Source organism: Tripterygium wilfordii, chromosome 10, assembly GCF_013401445.1.
Source record: "Tripterygium wilfordii isolate XIE 37 chromosome 10, ASM1340144v1, whole genome shotgun sequence".
In the NCBI taxonomy this organism is placed as follows: Eukaryota; Viridiplantae; Streptophyta; class Magnoliopsida; order Celastrales; family Celastraceae; genus Tripterygium; species Tripterygium wilfordii.
Window position 1 is genome coordinate 2,240,883 of NC_052241.1, and position 20,255 is coordinate 2,261,137.

Below are 20,255 nucleotides of genomic sequence, written 5' to 3' on the forward strand. Positions count from 1 at the left end.
TAACAAACAACACAAGAGGATAGAGTCGGTTCAATGTATTGGATGTTCTCATGTGTGTAGGGAGACTTGTTGATATTGCCAGTGTTATCACTTGATTTGCTTGAGAGGTTTGAGTGTGTGTCTGAACCGAAAATAATATTTGATCAAAGTCTTCCTTCTTATCTGAACCACTTTGTTGAGATGAAGCTATCACTTGACATGGGTGAGTCTTGCTTGAGCCAATCCATTAACTAAGTTTGTTTGAGCTGACCATACGTGTGACTTCCTCATCTATTCTATCCACCTTGTAACTCCTTTTATCTTCACACACGTATGTAGCATTGCATAGGTTAACCATGGCTGCTTGGTTATTAACTACTATAGAGGTGCGTTCACGTGTCCTGCTGGCACTGGACTCGAGCTTTTGTTCACACTGTCTTTCTGTGTCACCTGACATAGAAAGGATATATTTTTTATACCGAAAGTACCCTCCTGGTTAATCTGGTGATCGACCATTCCCATTTCCAACGTACATTAAATCAGCATGGTCATTTTGATCATTATAAATGTTAAAGCAGTCCCATTTTTGTCCCATGAAGCAGTATGTATATAAATGTACACAGTTGCGTTCTCCTTTTCCCAATTGCACTTTGCACTGCTTGCCTTTTCTAGCTTAAGGAATAACACACACAGAGAGACAGACACAGGAAGAGAGAAAGAGAGAGAAGGCATCCCTCTGGCGCTGGCTTGGTCTTGGGAGGTAAATGCTAATTAGATTTTTTTTGTTAAGTAGTGTTTCTCATGATGAGATGTATTTTGTATTTTTGCCATAACTAGCTACCTTAATCATGGAAGTGGGTTTGTGACTGATTATGTTGTTTAGGGCTTTTATTGAATCTTGTTTGATTATGCAGTCTGATCATCTTTTGGTGTGCTTTATAGCATCCGGGGTTTGCCTAATTTTATAGTAGTTTCCATTTCTGAGTTCCATTTCTGACTGACTTGACTGGTTATCTGTGAAGTAGTTTGATTCATATTATGTTTTTGTTTTTGAGTTCCATCCATCTTTCAAGGAACTTCGAAGAGTGTTCTTTCGTATGTTTTTGTTTGAATATGTCTTTGCTATAGCAGCTGCTTTTCTCGGGTATACTGAGGCTAATCATATACGACTGTTGTAAACTGATGTTGCTTAATTTGATGACTGGATAAGACATGGGGAATCTTGTCTGCTTCATTCTTTTGTGATGTTTTTCATCTGCTTTTGATAGATTGTGGATAATCAAGTTCGGCTAAACGAGATCATCGTATAAACAGTCACAATGGGAGATTCTGAGGGAACTGTCTTGAACTCACGAATGCTTGAAAGATTAGGCCCTGGAGATGTATTTTATAAGAACTACGGAGAGTTTGGGATGGTGGTTGCTGTTATTATTGCCATACTTGTACCTGTATTGCTTTCTGCCGTGTTAATGGGAAAGAAAAAGGAAAAGCAAAGAGGAGTTCCAGTAGAAGTTGGTGGTGAGACAGGGTATACAATTCGCAATGCTCGGTTTGCTCAGTTGGTTGATGTTCCTTGGAAAGAAGCCACGACCATGGCAGCATTATTTGAACAATCCTGCAAAAAGCATTCTACAGATCGATTTCTTGGTACAAGAAAGCTAATTAGTAGGGATTTTGTCACTGCAAGTGATGGTAGGAAGTTTGAAAAGCTACACTTGGGGGATTATGAGTGGCAAACTTATGGTGAGGTTTTTAATCGTGCTTGCAACTTTGCATCCGGCCTTATCAAAATAGGTCACAATGTTGATACCCGCGCTACAATTTTCTCGGAAACTAGGGCTGAGTGGCTTATTGTTTGTCAGGTATCCATGCTACTTTTTTTTTATACAATGAATTTTGTAGTTTAAGTTGTTACTCACGGACAACAACGACTGCATTGTTCATATACTCCCAGGGATTCTTTCGGCAGAGTATCACTATTGTTACACTTTATGCTTCTCTAGGTGAAGATGCCCTGATTCACTCACTCAACGAGGTGGGGAAATCACTGCTTAAGCCTTCTTTGATATTTTTCACTCTCTAATTAATCATATTTTATTTTAGCCGTTCATAAAAGGATTTTGGACAATCCTTATGTGGAGCCTTAATATTTTGACAGACCCAAGTATCAACTCTGATCTGTGATTCGAAGCAGTTGAAGAAGTTGGCTGCTATAAGCTCAAGTCTGGAAACTATCAAGAACGTCATTTACATAGAGGACGAAGGAACTACAGATGATTCTAGCTTCTCTGGAAGCATGGGTAGCTGGACAGTGTTTTCTTTCTCCCAAGTTGAGAAACTTGGGAAGGAAAATCCTGTTACGGCAAGCCTTCCCTCGAAGAATGGCATTGCGGTTGTCATGTATACAAGTGGTAGTACTGGCCTGCCAAAGGTGCTTTCTTTTTTTCTTGTTCTTTTTCTTTTATTTCTAGTGATGAGGTGCCCTAACAATGATCATAATCGCAAGTACTGTATGTTAATATATCTAGAGAAGTAGATTGAAGTCTTTGAATGCAACTTTTGCATGAGAAATGATGATTTAGTCTGTATTTTTGTACCCAAGTTCTTTGATGAAACCATTGCACAGACATATTTTTCCTTTTCTCTTGTTTTCTATCAGCCCGCAAACTGGGTTGTATATTTATATCGAAATTGCATTTCCTTCATGACTCTAACATGATTTACTGTGTAACTACATAGGGAGTCATGATTACTCATGGCAATATGGTAGCTACTGCTGCATCTGTTAAGACGGTGATTCCAAAACTGGGAAGCAATGATGTATACTTGGCATACTTGCCCCTAGCACATGTTCTTGAACTAGCAGCTGAGGTAGCTTCATTTCTGCTTTCTTCCTCTCTGGTCTAGTTGTCAAGATTCGGTTTCTCATTTTTGTGCTTGTCTAGTCTGTGATGTTGTGTGCAGGATGTGCGATTGGCTATGGCTCCGCATTTACTTTGACTGACACTTCTAACAAGATTAAAAAAGGAACTCAGGGGGATGCCTCTGTGTTAAAGCCTACTCTCATGGCAGCAGTACCAGCTATTATAGATCGAGTTAGAGAAGGAGTGCTGAAAAAGGTGTAAACTGGATTCATGCTTTCTGCTGTATTTCTATATGGTCTCGTAGCATTAGTCATTGCTTAGGATTTAGTTGAGGAATTTATATATATGACTACCTTCCCTGTTCTCTGTATATTATAAATTATAACATAATGTAGGTTGAGGGGAAGGGTGGATTAGCAAAGAGATTGTTCGACATTGGATATAATCGTCGACTGGCAGCTGTAGAAGGTAGCTGGCTTGGCGCTTGGGGAGTAGAGAAATTGTTTTGGGATATCATTGTCTTCAAAAAAATACGTGATGTACTTGGCGGGCATCTCCGGTTTATGCTATGTGGCGGAGCTCCATTATCAGGGGATTCACAGCGATTTATCAACATATGCATGGGGTATAGCCTCTCTCTTCATAGGCAATTCTTTCCATTTTATCTAGACATTTATGTCAAATAGTTGGCTTGCATTGTCCAAATTAGAATTGGAAGTATTGCCAATTTTCTAATGAAAGGTTATATGATCTATTGATCTGAATTGGACTTTCAATAATTAGGTTTTTAGTTTTTTCCTATTTAATCTCTTTTTGTTTTCCTTCTTATCCCCCCCCCCCCCTCATTCTGTTTGTTTGGGGGTGGATGGAGCTTCATGTTTTCGTACTTACGTAATGGTGAAACTAAAGAATTTAATGAGGTTAAGTGTTGTGCTAGATAAGCCGTTCTGTACCTGAGATTGGTCTGCTAGATAAGAATCCTTTTTTTTTTATCTCCTTTTCGGTGTGTAGCAATCACAATTAAGTTACTTTGCCTTAAACACTTCATGTCATCAGGGCTCCTATAGGTCAAGGATATGGCTTGACTGAAACCTGTGCTGGAGCTGCTTTCTCTGAATGGGATGACACGAGCGTGGGTCGAGTTGGACCTCCTTTGCCTTGTTGCTACATTAAGGTATGTCATAGTTTATATGTTTATATGAGAACCATGATTGTTGACTCGCTGTGGTCAGCACATTTTGCTTTGCACTAGCTCCTCTCAAGGTGGTTGGTATAAGGTAGACGTTGTTAAGTCTGTTGAATGGAGCTTAAAGACAACTCTTTACGTTCTCGTGCAGCTTGTTTCTTGGGAAGAAGGTGGATATATGTCATCTGACAAGCCAATGCCTAGAGGAGAGGTTGTAATTGGGGGATTGACTGTGACTGCTGGTTACTTCAACCATCCGGAAAAAACTAACGAAGTGTACAAGGTAAATTTCCGCGTTTGCTTGTGGCTACATATTTGACAAGATCAAGTTATTTTTGTATTCAAAAAGACTTTAAATACCTGTTCTTACGACCTCTTACATGATACAGGTTGATGAGAGGGGCATCCGCTGGTTTTATACCGGTGATATTGGACAATTCCATCCTGATGGTTGCCTTGAAATTATTGATAGGAGGAAGGACATTGTCAAGCTTCAACATGGAGAGTACATTTCCCTTGGAAAGGTATATTTGAGCTTTCGTATGCATAATGTTCCATTGTAGAGCATGTTGGCATTTGCTGCAATTTTTCGCTTAGGCAATGATTTTCTTGGTTCATGCCCTGACTGCAGGTCGAGGCAGCACTAGCATCAAGTAATTATGTGGACAGTATCATGGTTTATGCAGACCCCCTTCAACACTATTGTGTAGCTTTAATTGTTCCAGCACGCGAAGTCCTGGAGAATTGGGCTCGGGAGGCTGACATCAAGTACGAAAAATTTCCCGAGTTGTGTGAGAGAGCTAAAACTGTCTGCGAGGTTCAACAATCACTCTCCAAGGTTGGTTTGATCTAAAGCTTTCTCCTTGTTATAAATACAAATGTTCCACATTTGTTAGCTGGGAGCCAACCATGTGGTTTATAAGTTTGAGCTCAACTAATCTCAAATGTATCGGACAAACCTTTTTAAGGACAAAACCGTGCGGGCTTTAAGGCCCAAAGCGGACAGTATCTCTACAAGTGGATTAGGCCAAACCTTCTCACCTCCTTCTACTTCTCCCTAATTTCTTCAAATTATAACACTCCTTGAATGAGTTGAAAACTAAGATGTATCTCGATCGTTAGGATGAATCCACTTATTGTTGTTAGATGTACACACATGACACAACTAATCTGTGCATGCGCCTTCTTGAAGCGCGAAACTGAACGGAGATCTATCATTCTATTCCACTGGGGATTGAACCACGGTAACCCTGCAGGCATGCGCCTTCTTGAAGTCGATAACCAGCTGGGCTATCCCAGTTTGGTTCTTTATAGTACTGTCATTGTTATTTACAAGAAATTGCCTGATGATTCTTCTATGAATGTTTATTGTTCCCATGCATGATGAGTAAATCTGGGAATTGAGTTTTTTTTTTCTTTTTCTTATTAGTGTTATCAACCTATGATTATTATTTGTAATTACTATTGTTCCTGTGGCTTTCATGCAGGTGGCAAAATCTGCAAAATTGAACAAGTTTGAAATCCCTGCAAAAATAAAGTTGCTGGCAGATCCATGGACACCTGAATCTGGCTTAGTTACTGCCGCTCTCAAGATAAAGAGAGAACAGCTGAAAGCTAAGTTCAAAGATGAACTACAGAAGTTATATCAGTAAAGCATGCAAATGCTGACCACCTTACGAATTTTATCTAAGTTGGCAAGGATCTTTTGAACCAAGACTATTGTACGTTCTTCATGGCTGAGCGCTTTTACTGATAGCCATCAGTCCATGTAAGCATGCATCCAGACACAGTGAGATAAAATATGGATCAGTTCATGAATTTATATTGGCCATGGCAAATTAAATACACCGATCTAATGCTAGTAGTAACATAACGCGTAGATTGTGTAGAATGGATGCAAGTGAAATGGACAGGTATGAGCTGCGAAAGTAAATAATATTTTGCCTGTTCCAACCATACCATCATTGGTAAAGTATAAGATACTTGTTTGGCATCCAGGAAAATTTTTTGCAGCTGAGAGAATTGAACGCTTGTTTAGTTGTTTACCACAGAGATAATTTTCGATGGTATACAAGACAAAATCTACCGTCAAGTCTTCAAACAATTATTCAGGGCTCACAAGGGATAGCAGCATAAGCAATAGTGACAGCATAGGCCCATTAACAGGCGCCCATATGATAGGCCCATGTACCTTCTTCCCGTACGGCGTTCCATTCAAGTGCCCATCCTCCAGCAGATGCTCAGTCCGTCACTCTCGGACTTCCCTTGCATGGCCGTTGCAGAATTCGAGTTTGTTTCTGTACTAGGGTTATTACACTGAGTCGTCATCGCAGGCACTTCACCCAATTCTTCTGTATTTCCATCTATCTAGGTATGTTCATTACCAAGAACTCACCTAACCCTTTGAGACGAATATGCTAAATTCTCTAATAATGGAAACTAATTTAATTTGCTCTGTGATTTTCCTATTCTTCTCGTTAGGTAAGGATATTCAAAATCCAGTTGAGGACAATCTCACCCGTCGCTGCCGCCTGGTCAACCACGAGTTGCTTTGCAATCACTGGACGCTACCAACCTCGCAATCTGCATATAGAGTCATTGGCTTGGATTGCAGCTCCCATAAAGGCATTCTATTGGGTATTATTGAGATTCAATTTACAGAAATGGAGAGGTTGATATCGGCTAGAGTGACCCCTAGGGTTTCATTTCAGGCCGTTCCGTCGCTCAATAACCGACTTTGTCGTCCATTCCAGAGGTCAAGTCCTGCAACTGTAATGGACGTGGGCAGAGGGCGTAACCTCTCTTTTCGCCCGATCAGAGCTCAACAGGTTTTTCTTTCATCTTTTCGTTTCATTTTTTAGGTCATAAAGAAAAGGACGATTTTTGGCATTCTAATGTAATGTAGTTGTTGAATTTGATTGCAATTATAGCACGGGTAATTTATTCTTAATATATGAATTAAGTTTTTTTTCGCCTCTTTTTCGGCTCAATTTGCGCTTGGAGATTGTCTATGAATCTAGTCCCTCTGCCCAATTGTACTCTGATTCTTGAATGTGCTGTTTTAGATGGAGATATGAGTTTTCATTGAGTTCTTGAATTAGATGGAGATAGGAGTTTTCATTGAGAAGCGAAACTAATGGATGGCCTAATTTTATCATCATAGCCTGAGACCAAGGATGGGGCCGCGACCATATCCACCAAGAGGGAAGATCCAGCTGATGTTCTCAAAGTAAAGGAGTGGGAAGTGGGGATGTTACAAGACGAAGTTGCTGCTAGCCAAGGCATAAGAATAAGGAGAAGACCCCCAACAGGACCTCCACTTCACTATGTGGGACCCTTCGAGTTTCGCTTGCAGAATGAGGACAACACCCCTCGTAACATACTTGAGGAGATCATATGGCACAAGGACAAGGAAGTCTCTCAGGTGGCTTTCCTATTTAACTATTAAGGAAAGATATCTGTTGTCCTGTTCCTTTGCATGAAAAATCATATTTCTTTTCGGGGTTTTTTTTTTTTTTTCAGTTCAAAGAACAATGGCCTCTTTATGCGTTGAAGAAAGCTCTTGATGATGCTCCTCCCGCAAGAGATTTCGTTGGAGCTCTCAAGGCAGCCCATCAACGAACTGGATTACCTGGTTTGATTGCTGAAGTGAAGAAGGCCTCTCCTAGTAGAGGGATCCTGAAAGAGAATTTTGATCCAGTAATTTTTCACTCCCCTGAATTTATTTCTCATTAATATAGCATCTAGTACAATTCCTAACTTGATCAGCTGACTTGCCATGGTTCAAGGAATAAAACAGCTTTATTTTTATTGTTCCTTTCTTGCAAACAATTGCATTGATACAGATATTTTAAAGAAAAGAAAAGATTCAATGTGATTATTGTTTGTAATGTTTTTTGGACCTAGACTTGTTTCTTTTCTAGGATGTAATTTTGAGTCCTCAATGATTATGACTTTATCAGTTGTCTTTTGAATCTAGAGTAAGGATGGAAACACCGTTTCTAATTAGTGACGAAAGGTTTGAGACTATTATCTTAATTACGATTACTGGGACTCATTAACTACAATGATGTGTTGTTCTTTTCCCCTCTTTTTTTGTCCACCAAGGTATACTAGTCACCTCCCGGGATTAAGTTGACCCTTAAGCCCACTTTGACACGTGCTATGCTGCTTAAAAACCTGAAGTTTCAAATGACTTATTAATTAGGAAGATAGAGATTTTGAATATTTGACACGGGAGAGAGAATTTCAACTTTGTGGTGGCTGCTGAAAGTCTTGACAAAAGGAATGCATCAACAAAGTCAGGGATTCATAATATTTTTTGCTTTCTCTTGCTTGTTTTCTGTGATTTAAGAGTTTCTCATGACAGGTTGAAATTGCAAAAGGCTATGAAAAAGGTGGAGCAGCATGCCTCAGCGTTTTGACAGACAAAAAGTTCTTTCAGGTAAGCATGCCAAGTTGGTCTTTGAACCTGAAACTATTGTCTTTTATCGCTAGATATTTGGATAGTCAACGATGGTTCATTAATTTCCTGTAACTTGACTTGATATTATTGTCATAGGGAGGCTTTGAGAATTTGGAGGCAATAAAGGGTGCTGGAGTTAAGGTCTGCTTCTAGCAAGTTTAGTTGATTTATTGTTGCTGGGTTACATGTCTATCTGTGGTAATGACAATTTTTGCAATATTTGCAGTGTCCTCTGCTTTGCAAAGAGTTCATAGTAGATGTGTGGCAGATATATTATGCTCGAACTAAAGGTGCAGATGCAGTTCTTTTAATTGCTGCTGTTTTACCTGATCTCGACCTCATATACCTGACTAAGATCTGCAAGATGCTTGGAATGGCTGCACTTGTGGAGGTCTGAACGGTTATTATTCGTCATTGTTAGTTAATATTTTATGCATTGTTTAAGAACATGTTTGAGGTAGCCATTTGCTTCAGTTGGTGATATACATTCCTCTTTTTTGGATTGAGATAGCCTTGACTAAACGTTGAACTTCTTAACTGTCAGACCTCGTTCGTGCGTTATTTAGAACCTGAATGAAGACTAAAAAACTTAGATAAGTTTTCATTTAAACATGAAGGTTTATACTAGTTTTGAAACGACATGTTAACTGGTAGTTCTTCTAATGTGAGGAATTACACAAAACTTTACCACTGAAGTTTTAATGATACGAAACAAGGTAGAAGTTTTTATGTGTGATTTGAAATGTTGTTGCTTCTGTTATTGATTTCTAGGTGCATGATGAGAGGGAAATGGATCGAGTTCTTGGAATAGAGGGTATTGAGCTTATAGGCATCAACAACCGCAGCCTTGGTAACTTTTCAAAATCTTACGGATGAGAATTTTGTGAAATTTATGATCCTCATGCCTTAAGCATGAACGCCATATCCTTTCCAAATTTCATGGGGGTCAATCTACTTAGAAACCTATATTCTCCAACACAATTTTAGTAATAATTTAATGTTTTGCCCAGAAACATTTAAGGTTGATATTGGCAACACGAAGAAGCTACTTGAAGGAGAATGTGGTCAGAGGATTCGTGAAAAGGACATAATTGTAAGTGTCATATTTCAAGTTGTGTCCCTATTCTACCCTTGGTTGATAGGGAGAAATATCTTTGAGTATCTTGGTGATACTTGTTTCCTCTCTTTTATTTTGGAATTTAGGTGGTTGGGGAATCTGGATTATTCACTCCTGATGACATTAATTATGTACAAGAAGCCGGTGTAAAAGCGGTGAGCTCCTTATAACATTCATTGCTTCCAGATGTGATATGAAGTTCGGCTTCTATTTTATAGCACATATACTTTGGCCTACCGGGATTGAGAAAAGTTCTTTTAATGCTCAGTCATGCAGATTTTGGCATATGCGAATTGGAGGATAATAATCATATGCTCTGAACCTTGAACCAAAAACCAATTCACAATGAATTGATTTTTTCTTCTTCTATTGATTGTTCAGATGACCAATTTGAATTGTCTTTCAACAGGTTTTGGTTGGGGAGTCAATTGTGAAACAAGATGATCCTGCAAAGGGTATAACTGGACTCTTTGGTAGAGACATTTCCTTGTGAGCTCAACTTAGGAAATTTCTTGTAATTTACTGCCCCATTTATGGCTCCCTGCTCCACCCCTTTTGTCCCTGTTCTTGTTGCCTTTCCTTTTGAGTAGCATATCTCCAAATATGTAATTGAATAATTGTTCTTTGTGAAACAAGAGTCAATAAATGGAGACTGTGATCCTATAGCAACTAAATTTGGTTCATAAAATGTAATGCGTCTTTTCTGGTATAATTGAAGGGGAAAAAGAAAGGTGTACCAAAGTTGAGAATGCTTCAAATTTATATCAAGCGTAAAGATGGTTGTCAATCTAATTATATATGGTTTGAACCCCCCCCACTCAATGGCGTTGAACCAATGATGGTGTTGGTGTTGGTCTGATCGAATCAATAATGGTTTTGGCCTGGCACGTGTATACATGGATTTTTATGGGTTCGCTCGACTTTTATGGATTTGCTTGATGGTATTGGCCTGGTTGAATTCATGTTAGTTCACACATGAATTTTCTATAAATTTGTCCGTAATTTGTGAAAAAGGGAGTTTTCAACTTTTTTAAGAAATGAAAATTACCAATCTAAGTATTGGGGATGCATTTTTTTTTTAAAATACCGTCAGCTGAAAAATATTATTCTAATCAGTACTTAGACACGTGTATGTCTAATTGAATAACGTATATATCTAATCTAATCGATTCACTGTAAAAAGTAAATACCGGTTTTTTTTTTTTTTTTTTTACTTTTTTTCATGCAAAACGGTTCAATTTTCTGTGTCTCAGAAAAAGCCAATTCGTTCTTACTTCTTAGAAACGAAGAGCATTTCCGTGCAGAGAAGTGGAGCAGAAACAGAGTCCGTGATCACTCGCACTCCTTTTTTTTTTCCTCTCTTTATCGAGAAAGCACCTACATTCTCTCTGGAAGACTCAATCGCCCCCTCGAACTTTGGCTCCGGCGACTCTTTCCGATGGATTACGAAGTGGAATTTCGCTCCTACCTGGACGATGCTTGGTACAACGTGCGGCTTGTACTCGATGGGGAGAAACTAACCGTTAAATACAGCAACTTCCCCGACGATCAGAACAGCGTTTTCGAGCCTGGAAGCTTCAATTCTCTTGAGGAATTGAAGGAGTTCCAAGGACGATTCCGGGCTCTGTCGGCACAGCTGCAGGACAATGAGTGTCAGAAGGTGGTCAAAGGCACGGAGGTTTGCGCTGCCTACACCTTCAACTCCGATGATGTCCGCTTCTACGACGCCGTGGTCGATGACGTAATTATTCATGCTTTGGTATTGACGTTATGTGTGTGATAAATTTGTTTTCTTGTATTGAGTTTTTTAAATTACGTTGATAGTTTGGAGTTCGAGATTTCTTTTCTGGTTTTAGGCTTTGACGGATTTGATTGGAAAAGTTATACTGTAGTTGGTTACAATTAAGTGCGAGTAAAAACATACAAATGTGGTATCAATTCTTGATGCTTGTTGGAGGAGGAAGAATGAAAAAGTGGATTGGAAAGCCGAAATAGAAAATGCTAGGGATTTTGTTTTAAAAATTGGATAAATGAAATGCATATTCATTACAGTTACATGTTATAATACTGATGTTTAAGTGCTTTCCCTATTCATTTATGTCTCTCACGGATATGTATTTTTTTCTCTGCAAACAAATTCTTTTGATAGGTAGTTTCCCAAAAGCATTCTATTGAAAATGGAGAAGAGGAATGCAGGTGCACTTTTATTCTTCTGTGGCAACATGGACTATACGCTGATTGTTTGAGTTCTAACAATATTGAAAGCATGTGCTTGATCCAACACAATGCACAACTCGACCCTATGGTGTCCTCCTTTCTGGCAATAGCGAGGGAGAAAATTAAAGCTATTTCTAGAAGCTCACCTCTCAAGCGCAAGCTAACTTTTGCAGAACGGTGGCAGCAGGCAAGTTAATTTGTGTACCACTTGTTGTAGCTCTTCGGTCTGGCCAGCATACTCTCTTGATAGTTTATTTGAGATATATCTGCTATATCATATTTGCTCAGCTCTTTATTAATTTTTGGCCAGACCTTTTAATGGTTTACTTGAGATATATTTGGGTATATCATATTTGCTCTGCTCTTTATTATTATTTTTTTGCCGATTCATAGGGAAAAAAGTGTGCCAAGACGTCTGCCAGCAGAATTCATCCACCAGGTGCACCCTTAGGTTTTATCCCTGAAGAAACAGAAGGTGATTATCGTTCCAAGAAAAGAAAAGGATTGTTGTTCAAATGAATCAAACCTCGATTTGGTGGATCCCTAAATGTGTTGCTATTTAGCTTGAACTGGTTTCTTTTGCGTTCTTCAGGGGAGGGGGGAGGAGTCTGTCAATATCCTCCTCTAAACCCCTAAATGTTTAAGTTTTCTGTTATTGCTCTCTCTGCCCTTCCTTACGTGTTTCCTGTACCTTGAACAAAATAATTTCGTTGTATTAGAGAATAATGACTGTGTTGACTATTCTTTGTTGCATGACATTCGACTATAATTTACTCTGACTTTGTTACGCATTTGTTATCTACTCTGCTATGACAGATGGTTTACGTACTAATTTCATTTTTCATTCCTCTCTTGAAGATTCTTGGAAGACCAGGAAAATTGGCAATCACTACGAAAGGATTGGACAAGATGCAGATATTGGGGGGACTGGTAGATGTCAGGTCGTTTTGATCAACAATTTAGATAAAGAATTATCCCCACCAACAATTATAGATTTTATACACAAACAAACTACGGTCTCAATCCAAGCACATATTCTGCCAAGTTCATTGTCAGACACATTTACAAGTGCAATAATTGTGTCGAATTGTAAGGAGAATCTTGAGAAGTTGTGTGAATTTTTGGAGAGCCCCAACCATATTATAATGTCTGCAAAGGGAAGGTATGTCAAGGCTTAAGACTTCCACGTGATAATTCAGTTCCTGACTAAGAGCATTGGCAGCTTCATTGCACATTTATAAATTGGTCAGAAGTTGTTCTTTGTTGAAGTATTATACCAGTTGATATTTGTGAATTAAGCAATCATCTCTTGATACAATGTTTGCAGGCCGTGGGTGGTAACAAAAAAATTCTCTTGGCATGCTGCATATCGAACAACTCATGAGAAATTGATACTTAAATCTCAGGCAAGTTTCCTTAACTGCTTTGGTTCTGTATTTGGGAATTTGGGACTGCATTGGTTCTCTATTTGGGAATTTGGGGTTGCCTTGAAGGTGTTTCTTATTGTTGAGTATCCCACATCGGTTGGAAAGAGGGCTGGTGTGTGGTTTAAATGAGGGTTTCCTCCTACCTCCTAATAGGCCTTTTAAGGGGTTGGACAAGGGGCCCAATATGTTAACATGGTATCGGAGCCAGTCCAACGCGATGGGCTTTCACGTGGTGGGCTTCTCGGAGTTGGACCAACCCACACGTGAGGGGGGATGTTGAGTATCCCACATCGGTTGGAAAGAGGGCTGGTGTGTGGTTTAAATGAGGGTTTCCTCCTACCTCCTAATAGGCCTTTTAGGGGGTTGGACAAGGGGCCCAATATGTTAACACTTATCAATCACAAAGGTTGTGGATGCTTGGTCACGAGATTGCTACGTGACAATATTCAAGGCCACATCATTTAATGGCTCAGGGTGCCACCTCGTGAGTTTTATGGCTAGCAATTTTCTACTTCGCTAGATAAATCCTTCTTGACCGGAAAATTCTCGATTTCCTCTACCCCACCCCACCCCACCCCAACATAATAGAGCCTAACACTACTCCAAATCAAAAAAATCAAGATGGAGTCCTTTTTCAAAAGATAGTGTTTAATTATTCTGCCAAACTTAATTTGATGTTAAATTAGCTAACATGAACACTCAACCTATTTTATGTGTTAAAATTCTTATTTTCTCATTTGCTTCATGCAGAACAAACTATCAAATCGAAATGGTGGGATTGGTGATGAACTACAAGTTGTCTATTCTGGAACTGGGAAATACGGGACCGCTAAAGAGCTGAGGGATTTATTCATGGAGTTTTCTAATCATCAACAAAAATTGCACAAGAGGCTAGCGGCTGAGGAGGCAAAGATCTTGCAACGATCAGTGTGGAGTATAGAAGCGAACGACTAGATTAGCTTCTTGTGCTTAAACTGTTTCTTGGGATTGTTTGAAATATATAACTCTTTTGTTACGGTTGTATATTTCTGCAGTCGAAACTTTTGATCAAATTTCATACACAACATTCTCCAAAATCAAAAATCACAAGGGAAAGCATAGAACTTTTTTTTTTACTGTTTACCTACTGGGATTAGGGAGGGATTTTTTCTTTCTATTGACATTTGTATATGAAAATTTCCAATACTCAGATATGCAATGTATATTTTAACCTTTTTTTCGTCCTTCTTGTGGTTGTCTGGGCCTCTGGGGGTATCTTTATGATAACTCTCAACTTCTTTGCATTATTCTTGCGGTCGTCTGTTGCCTGTGGGTATCTAGAGATTTTATGATTTTATCAACTTCACATTGAGTATGTATTTAGTGGCTCCCTTGTTACTATGAGGCTAAACAGGAAAGATTTCTCTCAATCACGAGTGTTCTAGCGGCTGAGATAGCGCACACTTCCTCCAGGTATGAGGTTTGGTTCTAATACTTAAAGTTCACTTGCTGATCCTATTACAAACCTTGGCTAGGAAGGGGAATAATATGTTTCGAGAATAAAGATAGCACATGCACACAGAAATACTGTGTAGTAGCATAACTTTGTTTGCACTTTTGAAAGTGATCCTACTGTTATTATAACTTACATCAAATTTGAAAGAGGTTTTTTCTGTTGTTGAAATAATGAACTTGCCTCTGAGTTTGTATGTAGGGATGGTGGAGTTTCTCATATGTGCTATTCTTGGTTCAAGGAGGTGCGTTCGACCATGATACCATCCATGCTTATTTACTTTTCATACATTTGATGGTGGATATTTTTAGGTTCATGTCTCAAGTGGAAGTTTGTGCTCTACTTGGGAAAATGTTTTGGGTAACTTTGCTATCTGGTGAACAAATACATTATACAGGTAATATATGGGACAAAATGGTGTCATAGGGGATTTTTCTTATATGCAATATAAGATGAAGTGTTTGTGTTTAGGATTGTTTGTAGTGATGAGTGTCCAACCTGTAGTTAGCTATGTGGTAATGGTGGTTACTGTGATTTTTTGGAGGCTGCAAGGATCGGCCGGGTTTACATTTTTGATAGACAGAGAGGAATGCTTTTTCTCATAGTGTACAGTATGAGGGAGACATTGATCATGTGTCTTTTGTTGTGATTTCAGTAGACTCTTCTCTACATATTAGCGATGATGATGGTGTTGATCTTGTCTCCTCTCTTTCAGTTTTGTATTTTTGTTGGACAGTATGTCATCAGCAATTGTTATTGTTATTGTGCTCCTTTCACAGAACCACAGCTAAAGCATTTCTCGTTTTAGTGAGCTTGGATTATCAGATAAAGCGACCATTGGGAGAACAAATTCATGATTTTCCTGACAAGACAAGACAAGCGATAAGTTTGAGTTTAATGCCCAGAAGAAAGGGAATTATGGCTTCTGTTTCACTAACAAGTCTCCCTACCATGAAACCATTGACCTTGATGTTTGTCCGTCACTTCTCAATTCTCATTGCTCTACGACCACGCGAAATAAGGTGAGAGAGGGAGCTAATTTCCTTCTGTTTTCCTGATTAACATGTTTCAAACTCAAGAATGACGATGGATTATTGTTTCTATAGAGCATTTTGCCCCTTTAGTTGAGCACTTAGCAAAGTTGGAGGAAGCTATTTTACACCATTCTCTTTGTACAGCATTGATAAGAGGTTCAAACCAACTGCCAGAAAATAGGTACCCATCCCTGTTTCTTTTCTTTTCTTTTTTTCTAGGTAAAAGTTTTATGTTATGGTTTCATAACCCTGTAATACAACTGTTGCAGTGAACAAAAAAAATGAGCGAGAGAGTGATCCATAAAGCAATCCTTGAATCTGCTGCACTCGTTGGCGCTAGCATCGTTCAGGTATCTATTTCTGGCTCTGTCGTTGCTTGGGATAATCTTACAAACTGGAAAGCTCATATCCAACAATGTTTACTCGAGGGAAATAGTTTAAGGAGAGTAGCTAATATCAATTTCCCAAAGAAAATTTTGTAATGGTTCTGAATGCGGATGAATTTCCAAAGCAGCAAGTATTCAGAACCATTTGATTAGAGTACCATTTGGTAGCAACCACCATGAGTGGCTATATCTCAATAACATAGGAGAGGGGAGTCAGCTAGGTACAACCACCATGCAGATGCAAGAAAATCATGTCCACTCAGATGACAAAACACAAAAAATAATGTCACAATTACAGTGTATACTGGACAAAGTATTGAATCGGGAAAGAACTCATTCACCCCCCCCACCAGTATACATAAAAACATTGTCCTTTCACCGTGTTCTTTACCATGCTCGTAACATCACAAAATAATAAAGTTACAACAAACAGATTCCAGCAGGACCTATCATAGCCACTGAATACAGCTCCAGTCTTCTGGATTACATGTTGGGGTTGGCATTGCCTTCCACTAACCACTGGCTTCATTATTCTGCATGACCTGTTTGAATGCAGCACAGCCATTTTTTCTGCAGATCATGGCATTTGAAATTTTCAAAATAGAGCAAATTCATCATCCTCCTTAAGTCAATGATGTCGTCTCTAAGCTTACTAAATAGTAAATATCATCATCATGGCAAGAATGAATGTTGAGCTTTTGACCAGTACAGTAGCAGGGAAAACACATAAGATTTTAAAGTAAACAGAACATGCAAAAATAAGGCAATGCAAAACTCAAATTCAAAAATGCACTTGAACTAGAAAATTATGTCTCAAAGATTCAATATTTTCATCACCTATAAAAATCCCCATCATTGCTAAAAATTCAGCCAGCAATTCATAAGCCAACAGTTCCCTTCTAATTTGAGAAAATAGAGGTCACGAGAAAACTCAAGAAACACTCAAAATAAAAAATAAAAAACAACAGCATTCATAAGCCAACAATTTATCTCATAACAATTTAAGAATGGTTCTAAGATATATAGCACAGTGAGGCATCTTCATTATTTTCAGACTAAAAATATATACACACATTCAAAAATGACGAACAATCATGGTGCACTCAATCTCTGAAGGTTCGTGCAAGAAAACAAGAATAAATTAATGGAGCAGAATAGTGCAACACACATTATTCCAATAAATACAAAGTATGGAAAAATAATAAGCAAATTCCCTTCGAAAATGTAAACAACGAAAGTTACGAAGAAAGTACAACTTACAGACTGAGGCTTTCCCAGAACAGCCCCATTCTTTAATGGGGGGTCATTTCTTGCTGGAGAGTCAGGATTGCCGCCCGTCTTCTTCTCATTCCTGGCCTTGTTGAAGATGACCGTGAATCCCTCAGCCGATGATGGGTCATTGACATCCCATTCACCAAACTTGGGCAATGGTCGACCCTTGTCCTGTAGATGTTGAAAATTCAGTCATCTCAAGAGAAAACTGCTGCCAATTCAAATACTTGTAGAATTAAGTGCTGAAACCCTGAACTATGATGCTCATTGTTGAACAAAGACACATCCTAGATACAGAATACAGATGATATGAACAGGTCTAGTTTTTATGTCCAAATTTACAACGACTAATAAAATATTCAAGAAAATATTCCTCATGGACAAGAAGATGTAGCATTTAACATCCAACAAAACCCAGATAATATCATTCAATCACTCCAGTTTATCTAACCCAGTCTATATCATACTTAATGCTTCACATCGGGGCAAAAGGTCCACTCATAATTGAAGGGTGAGGGTCCCGTATAAGTTGATAGCCATTTTTGAATTACAACCAAATCCAATTGACATGGAAATAATCTCAAAACCATATCAAGTTCTAATTCATAAATGCTGACCACTTCTGGAGTTTCGACATGAAAGAAGACAACAAAGCAATAAAAAAGATCTAGAAACATTGCTTAAGTAGTTAAGTGAAATAAAATTCAACAAATATTGCATAATAGCTGGATTTGAATATAATAGTTTTCTACAAGAGAAGAGAAAGTGAAGAGAAAATGCTAACAGCTTCCCAGTATTCATATATCTCCAGCATCTCAACTGAACTCAGGTTTGCGACATCCATAAAAGTTAAAAGGTAAAATACATTCAGAAACAAACAAGCAATTGGCCAAGCTTCCCACCACTCACTTATACAATCTGGAAAGGACTGACATAGAAGATGCAAAATAAAATGAATATTGTAAAAAGCCAATTACAGGTTAAAAAAACCCAGTTTCTTTGATAGAATCTGCAAGAAGCATAATTAGGCAACATAAGAAAATCCACAGAAGTTGCAACCACGAATGGACGAACGATAGACTGCCACACCCTCAAAACTAAGAAACAGCTATTGAAACCTAAATAGATAATAATATAATCCACATATATGCAAAAGGATTAAGGCAACATATATCTGCCTCCCTAAACCCTGCAATGGAAAGATCGGGTAAAACTTTCCAAAGAAGGAATAAGTTTACAAGTTGCATCCATTTAGAAAGATCGACACAGAAATCAGATTGTATTAAGTAAGGTTTACAATAGCACATAAATGTCTTCATGGAACTTATGAACAGAGAAACAACACATTAACCGAGAGTTTCAGGAAGAAAAGCAAAGCAGGATTATATCTTCACATGAGGGAGGAGGGTGGCATGTCAATGAAAATTTAAAGAAACCATTAGATTGAAAAAATCCAGGAATTCATTACATATGTTGTCAGGTTTCACATATTTGAGCATTTCATAGGCGCACCATCCATTACTCGGAGAAGGTAGGCAGGTTTACCAGTTTCAAAGGAAAGGAAAACAGATTCCGCCATAGAAACAAGTTCATACGAAACATTGAACAATCATAATCAACATCAATTAGCATTTACACAATATCTACCAAAACAAGATTAATTTTAAAAAAAATAGTGAAAAGATAATCCATTTTTTCGGGAACCCAAACGCATCCACAAAAATCAAACCTCCGTTGAAAGAAGGAAAAAAAAAAGAAGCAATATCAAGTGAAGAACACAAAGAGAACTCGAATTCCAAATGAGCAAAACAAAGGACGAAATCCATCACCAGAAATCAGATGCAGCGCATGATGAAAGCAAAATCAATTCGGAAATCTAAGCGAAAGAAAAACACATAAGAACAACACAATAAGAGAATGAACAAACAACTAGGGGATAAATTATGAAATTGCTCGTACCGCCATGATCGTCAGAGAAAGATTTAGGAGAAACGAAGTCGCCTCCTTTTTCCAGCCGTTGGCGTTGCAGCAATAGATGGAAAATGATTCCTTTTAGAGCAAAAGAAAGGGAGAGAGAGAGAGAGAGAGATGTGACCAATGGGCCAAGACATGCCATGATGTTTGATAAGACTGCGAGAGATGTGGATTGTGAGGGCCCACTTTTGAACAACTTTTTATTAACCATATTGCTATGTGTAAACATCCTTCCAATGCGCTCCGTCCTATGATAGGGATCGTGTATACCTACGAATTATCGTTCATGGCCTAAAGTCAACGGTCAGATGTGTTGATTATCACTTCGTGTTTTTCCATTCAAACAAGTGAATGTCATAGATGAACCAAAATAATGATATAGATCCAATGATGGTATTGGCATGATGGTAAGGTATATGATGGTCATATTTTCTCATCAACGTTCAATGTTCAATTCATTCTAAAGGCATGAGCTCATATATGGATTTTATTTTTTCATGGGCTTATCTTACATAAGGACTTTGTGGACTAATATATAGGTTTCATGAATTTAATCAGTGTAGATGGTGGTTACGAGACCCATCATACACAAAAAAAAAATGATCTAGATAATGCACACTGCTCTTGGAAAACTTCAAAGGTGAATCTGGTTTTTTTTTTTTTAAAGGGAGATAGGGGATTCGAACTTAGTCACTAAGATGATACAGACAATTTTTATCACTCCAACTAATAGCTCGAATGTAGAATAATGATATTAATCATTGTATTTGATATCCACTCCAAACAAAATTATCATAATTGTATATTAATCAATGTTCATCCTTCCATTTATGGTATGTGGG

At 38.3% G+C, this 20,255-nt stretch overlaps 4 protein-coding genes and 1 pseudogene across 4 annotated transcripts; 4 read left to right on the forward strand and 1 right to left on the reverse strand.

The window, feature by feature from the left end:
• Nucleotides 1-396: 396 nt before the first annotated feature.
• Nucleotides 397-5,902, forward strand: LOC120007647 (long chain acyl-CoA synthetase 8-like). The gene is made up of 12 exons (XM_038858022.1): nt 397-739; nt 1,248-1,841; nt 1,934-2,014; nt 2,138-2,410; nt 2,719-2,850; nt 2,925-3,098; nt 3,239-3,468; nt 3,900-4,017; nt 4,181-4,312; nt 4,419-4,553; nt 4,661-4,867; nt 5,517-5,902. The coding sequence occupies exons 2-12, from the start codon at nt 1,299-1,301 to the stop codon at nt 5,679-5,681; spliced, it is 2,190 nt and encodes a 729-aa protein (XP_038713950.1). The 5' UTR covers nt 397-739; nt 1,248-1,298; the 3' UTR covers nt 5,682-5,902.
• A 338-nt stretch (nt 5,903-6,240) lies between these two features.
• Nucleotides 6,241-10,299, forward strand: LOC120007648 (indole-3-glycerol phosphate synthase, chloroplastic-like). Its single transcript, XM_038858023.1, has 11 exons — nt 6,241-6,400; nt 6,511-6,857; nt 7,193-7,453; nt 7,552-7,728; nt 8,399-8,473; nt 8,591-8,635; nt 8,721-8,885; nt 9,266-9,344; nt 9,505-9,587; nt 9,698-9,766; nt 10,021-10,299. The coding sequence occupies exons 2-11, from the start codon at nt 6,693-6,695 to the stop codon at nt 10,102-10,104; spliced, it is 1,203 nt and encodes a 400-aa protein (XP_038713951.1). The 5' UTR covers nt 6,241-6,400; nt 6,511-6,692; the 3' UTR covers nt 10,105-10,299.
• Nucleotides 10,300-10,899: 600 nt separating this feature from the next.
• On the forward strand, nt 10,900-14,497 carry LOC120008082. Its single transcript, XM_038858591.1, has 6 exons — nt 10,900-11,352; nt 11,761-12,015; nt 12,222-12,303; nt 12,687-12,990; nt 13,156-13,234; nt 14,006-14,497. The coding sequence occupies exons 1-6, from the start codon at nt 11,050-11,052 to the stop codon at nt 14,207-14,209; spliced, it is 1,227 nt and encodes a 408-aa protein (XP_038714519.1). The 5' UTR covers nt 10,900-11,049; the 3' UTR covers nt 14,210-14,497.
• A 584-nt stretch (nt 14,498-15,081) lies between these two features.
• LOC120007221 lies at nt 15,082-16,263 on the forward strand (annotated as a pseudogene).
• A 141-nt stretch (nt 16,264-16,404) lies between these two features.
• On the reverse strand, nt 16,405-19,529 carry LOC120008083 (protein NOI4-like). Its single transcript, XM_038858592.1, has 3 exons — nt 19,399-19,529; nt 17,428-17,610; nt 16,405-16,737 (listed from the first exon to the last, which is right to left on the reverse strand). Exons 1-3 carry the CDS (start codon nt 19,402-19,404, stop codon nt 16,696-16,698), a joined length of 231 nt encoding a protein of 76 aa, XP_038714520.1. The 5' UTR covers nt 19,405-19,529; the 3' UTR covers nt 16,405-16,695.
• Between the last annotated feature and the right edge of the window lie 726 nt (nt 19,530-20,255).

What these genes read in the sequence shown, in the direction of transcription:
- LOC120008083 (XM_038858592.1), bottom strand. An exon ending in TTCTGGGAAAGCCTCAGTCT is followed by an intron (nt 16,738 to 17,427) that starts GTAAGTTGTACT and finishes CATGATCTGCAG; the next exon opens with AAAAAATGGCTGTGCTGCAT.
- LOC120007647 (XM_038858022.1), top strand. Translation starts at nt 1,299, where the DNA reads ATGGGAGATTCTGAGGGAACTGTCTTGAACTCACGAATGCTTGAAAGA. An exon ending in AGTACATTTCCCTTGGAAAG is followed by an intron (nt 4,554 to 4,660) that starts GTATATTTGAGC and finishes CCCTGACTGCAG; the next exon opens with GTCGAGGCAGCACTAGCATC. An exon ending in TTCAACAATCACTCTCCAAG is followed by an intron (nt 4,868 to 5,516) that starts GTTGGTTTGATC and finishes GCTTTCATGCAG; the next exon opens with GTGGCAAAATCTGCAAAATT.
- LOC120007648 (XM_038858023.1), top strand. Translation starts at nt 6,693, where the DNA reads ATGGAGAGGTTGATATCGGCTAGAGTGACCCCTAGGGTTTCATTTCAG. An exon ending in GCCCGATCAGAGCTCAACAG is followed by an intron (nt 6,858 to 7,192) that starts GTTTTTCTTTCA and finishes TTATCATCATAG; the next exon opens with CCTGAGACCAAGGATGGGGC. An exon ending in AAGAAGCCGGTGTAAAAGCG is followed by an intron (nt 9,767 to 10,020) that starts GTGAGCTCCTTA and finishes GTCTTTCAACAG; the next exon opens with GTTTTGGTTGGGGAGTCAAT.
- LOC120008082 (XM_038858591.1), top strand. Translation starts at nt 11,050, where the DNA reads ATGGATTACGAAGTGGAATTTCGCTCCTACCTGGACGATGCTTGGTAC. An exon ending in ACGACGCCGTGGTCGATGAC is followed by an intron (nt 11,353 to 11,760) that starts GTAATTATTCAT and finishes TTCTTTTGATAG; the next exon opens with GTAGTTTCCCAAAAGCATTC. An exon ending in AATTGATACTTAAATCTCAG is followed by an intron (nt 13,235 to 14,005) that starts GCAAGTTTCCTT and finishes TGCTTCATGCAG; the next exon opens with AACAAACTATCAAATCGAAA.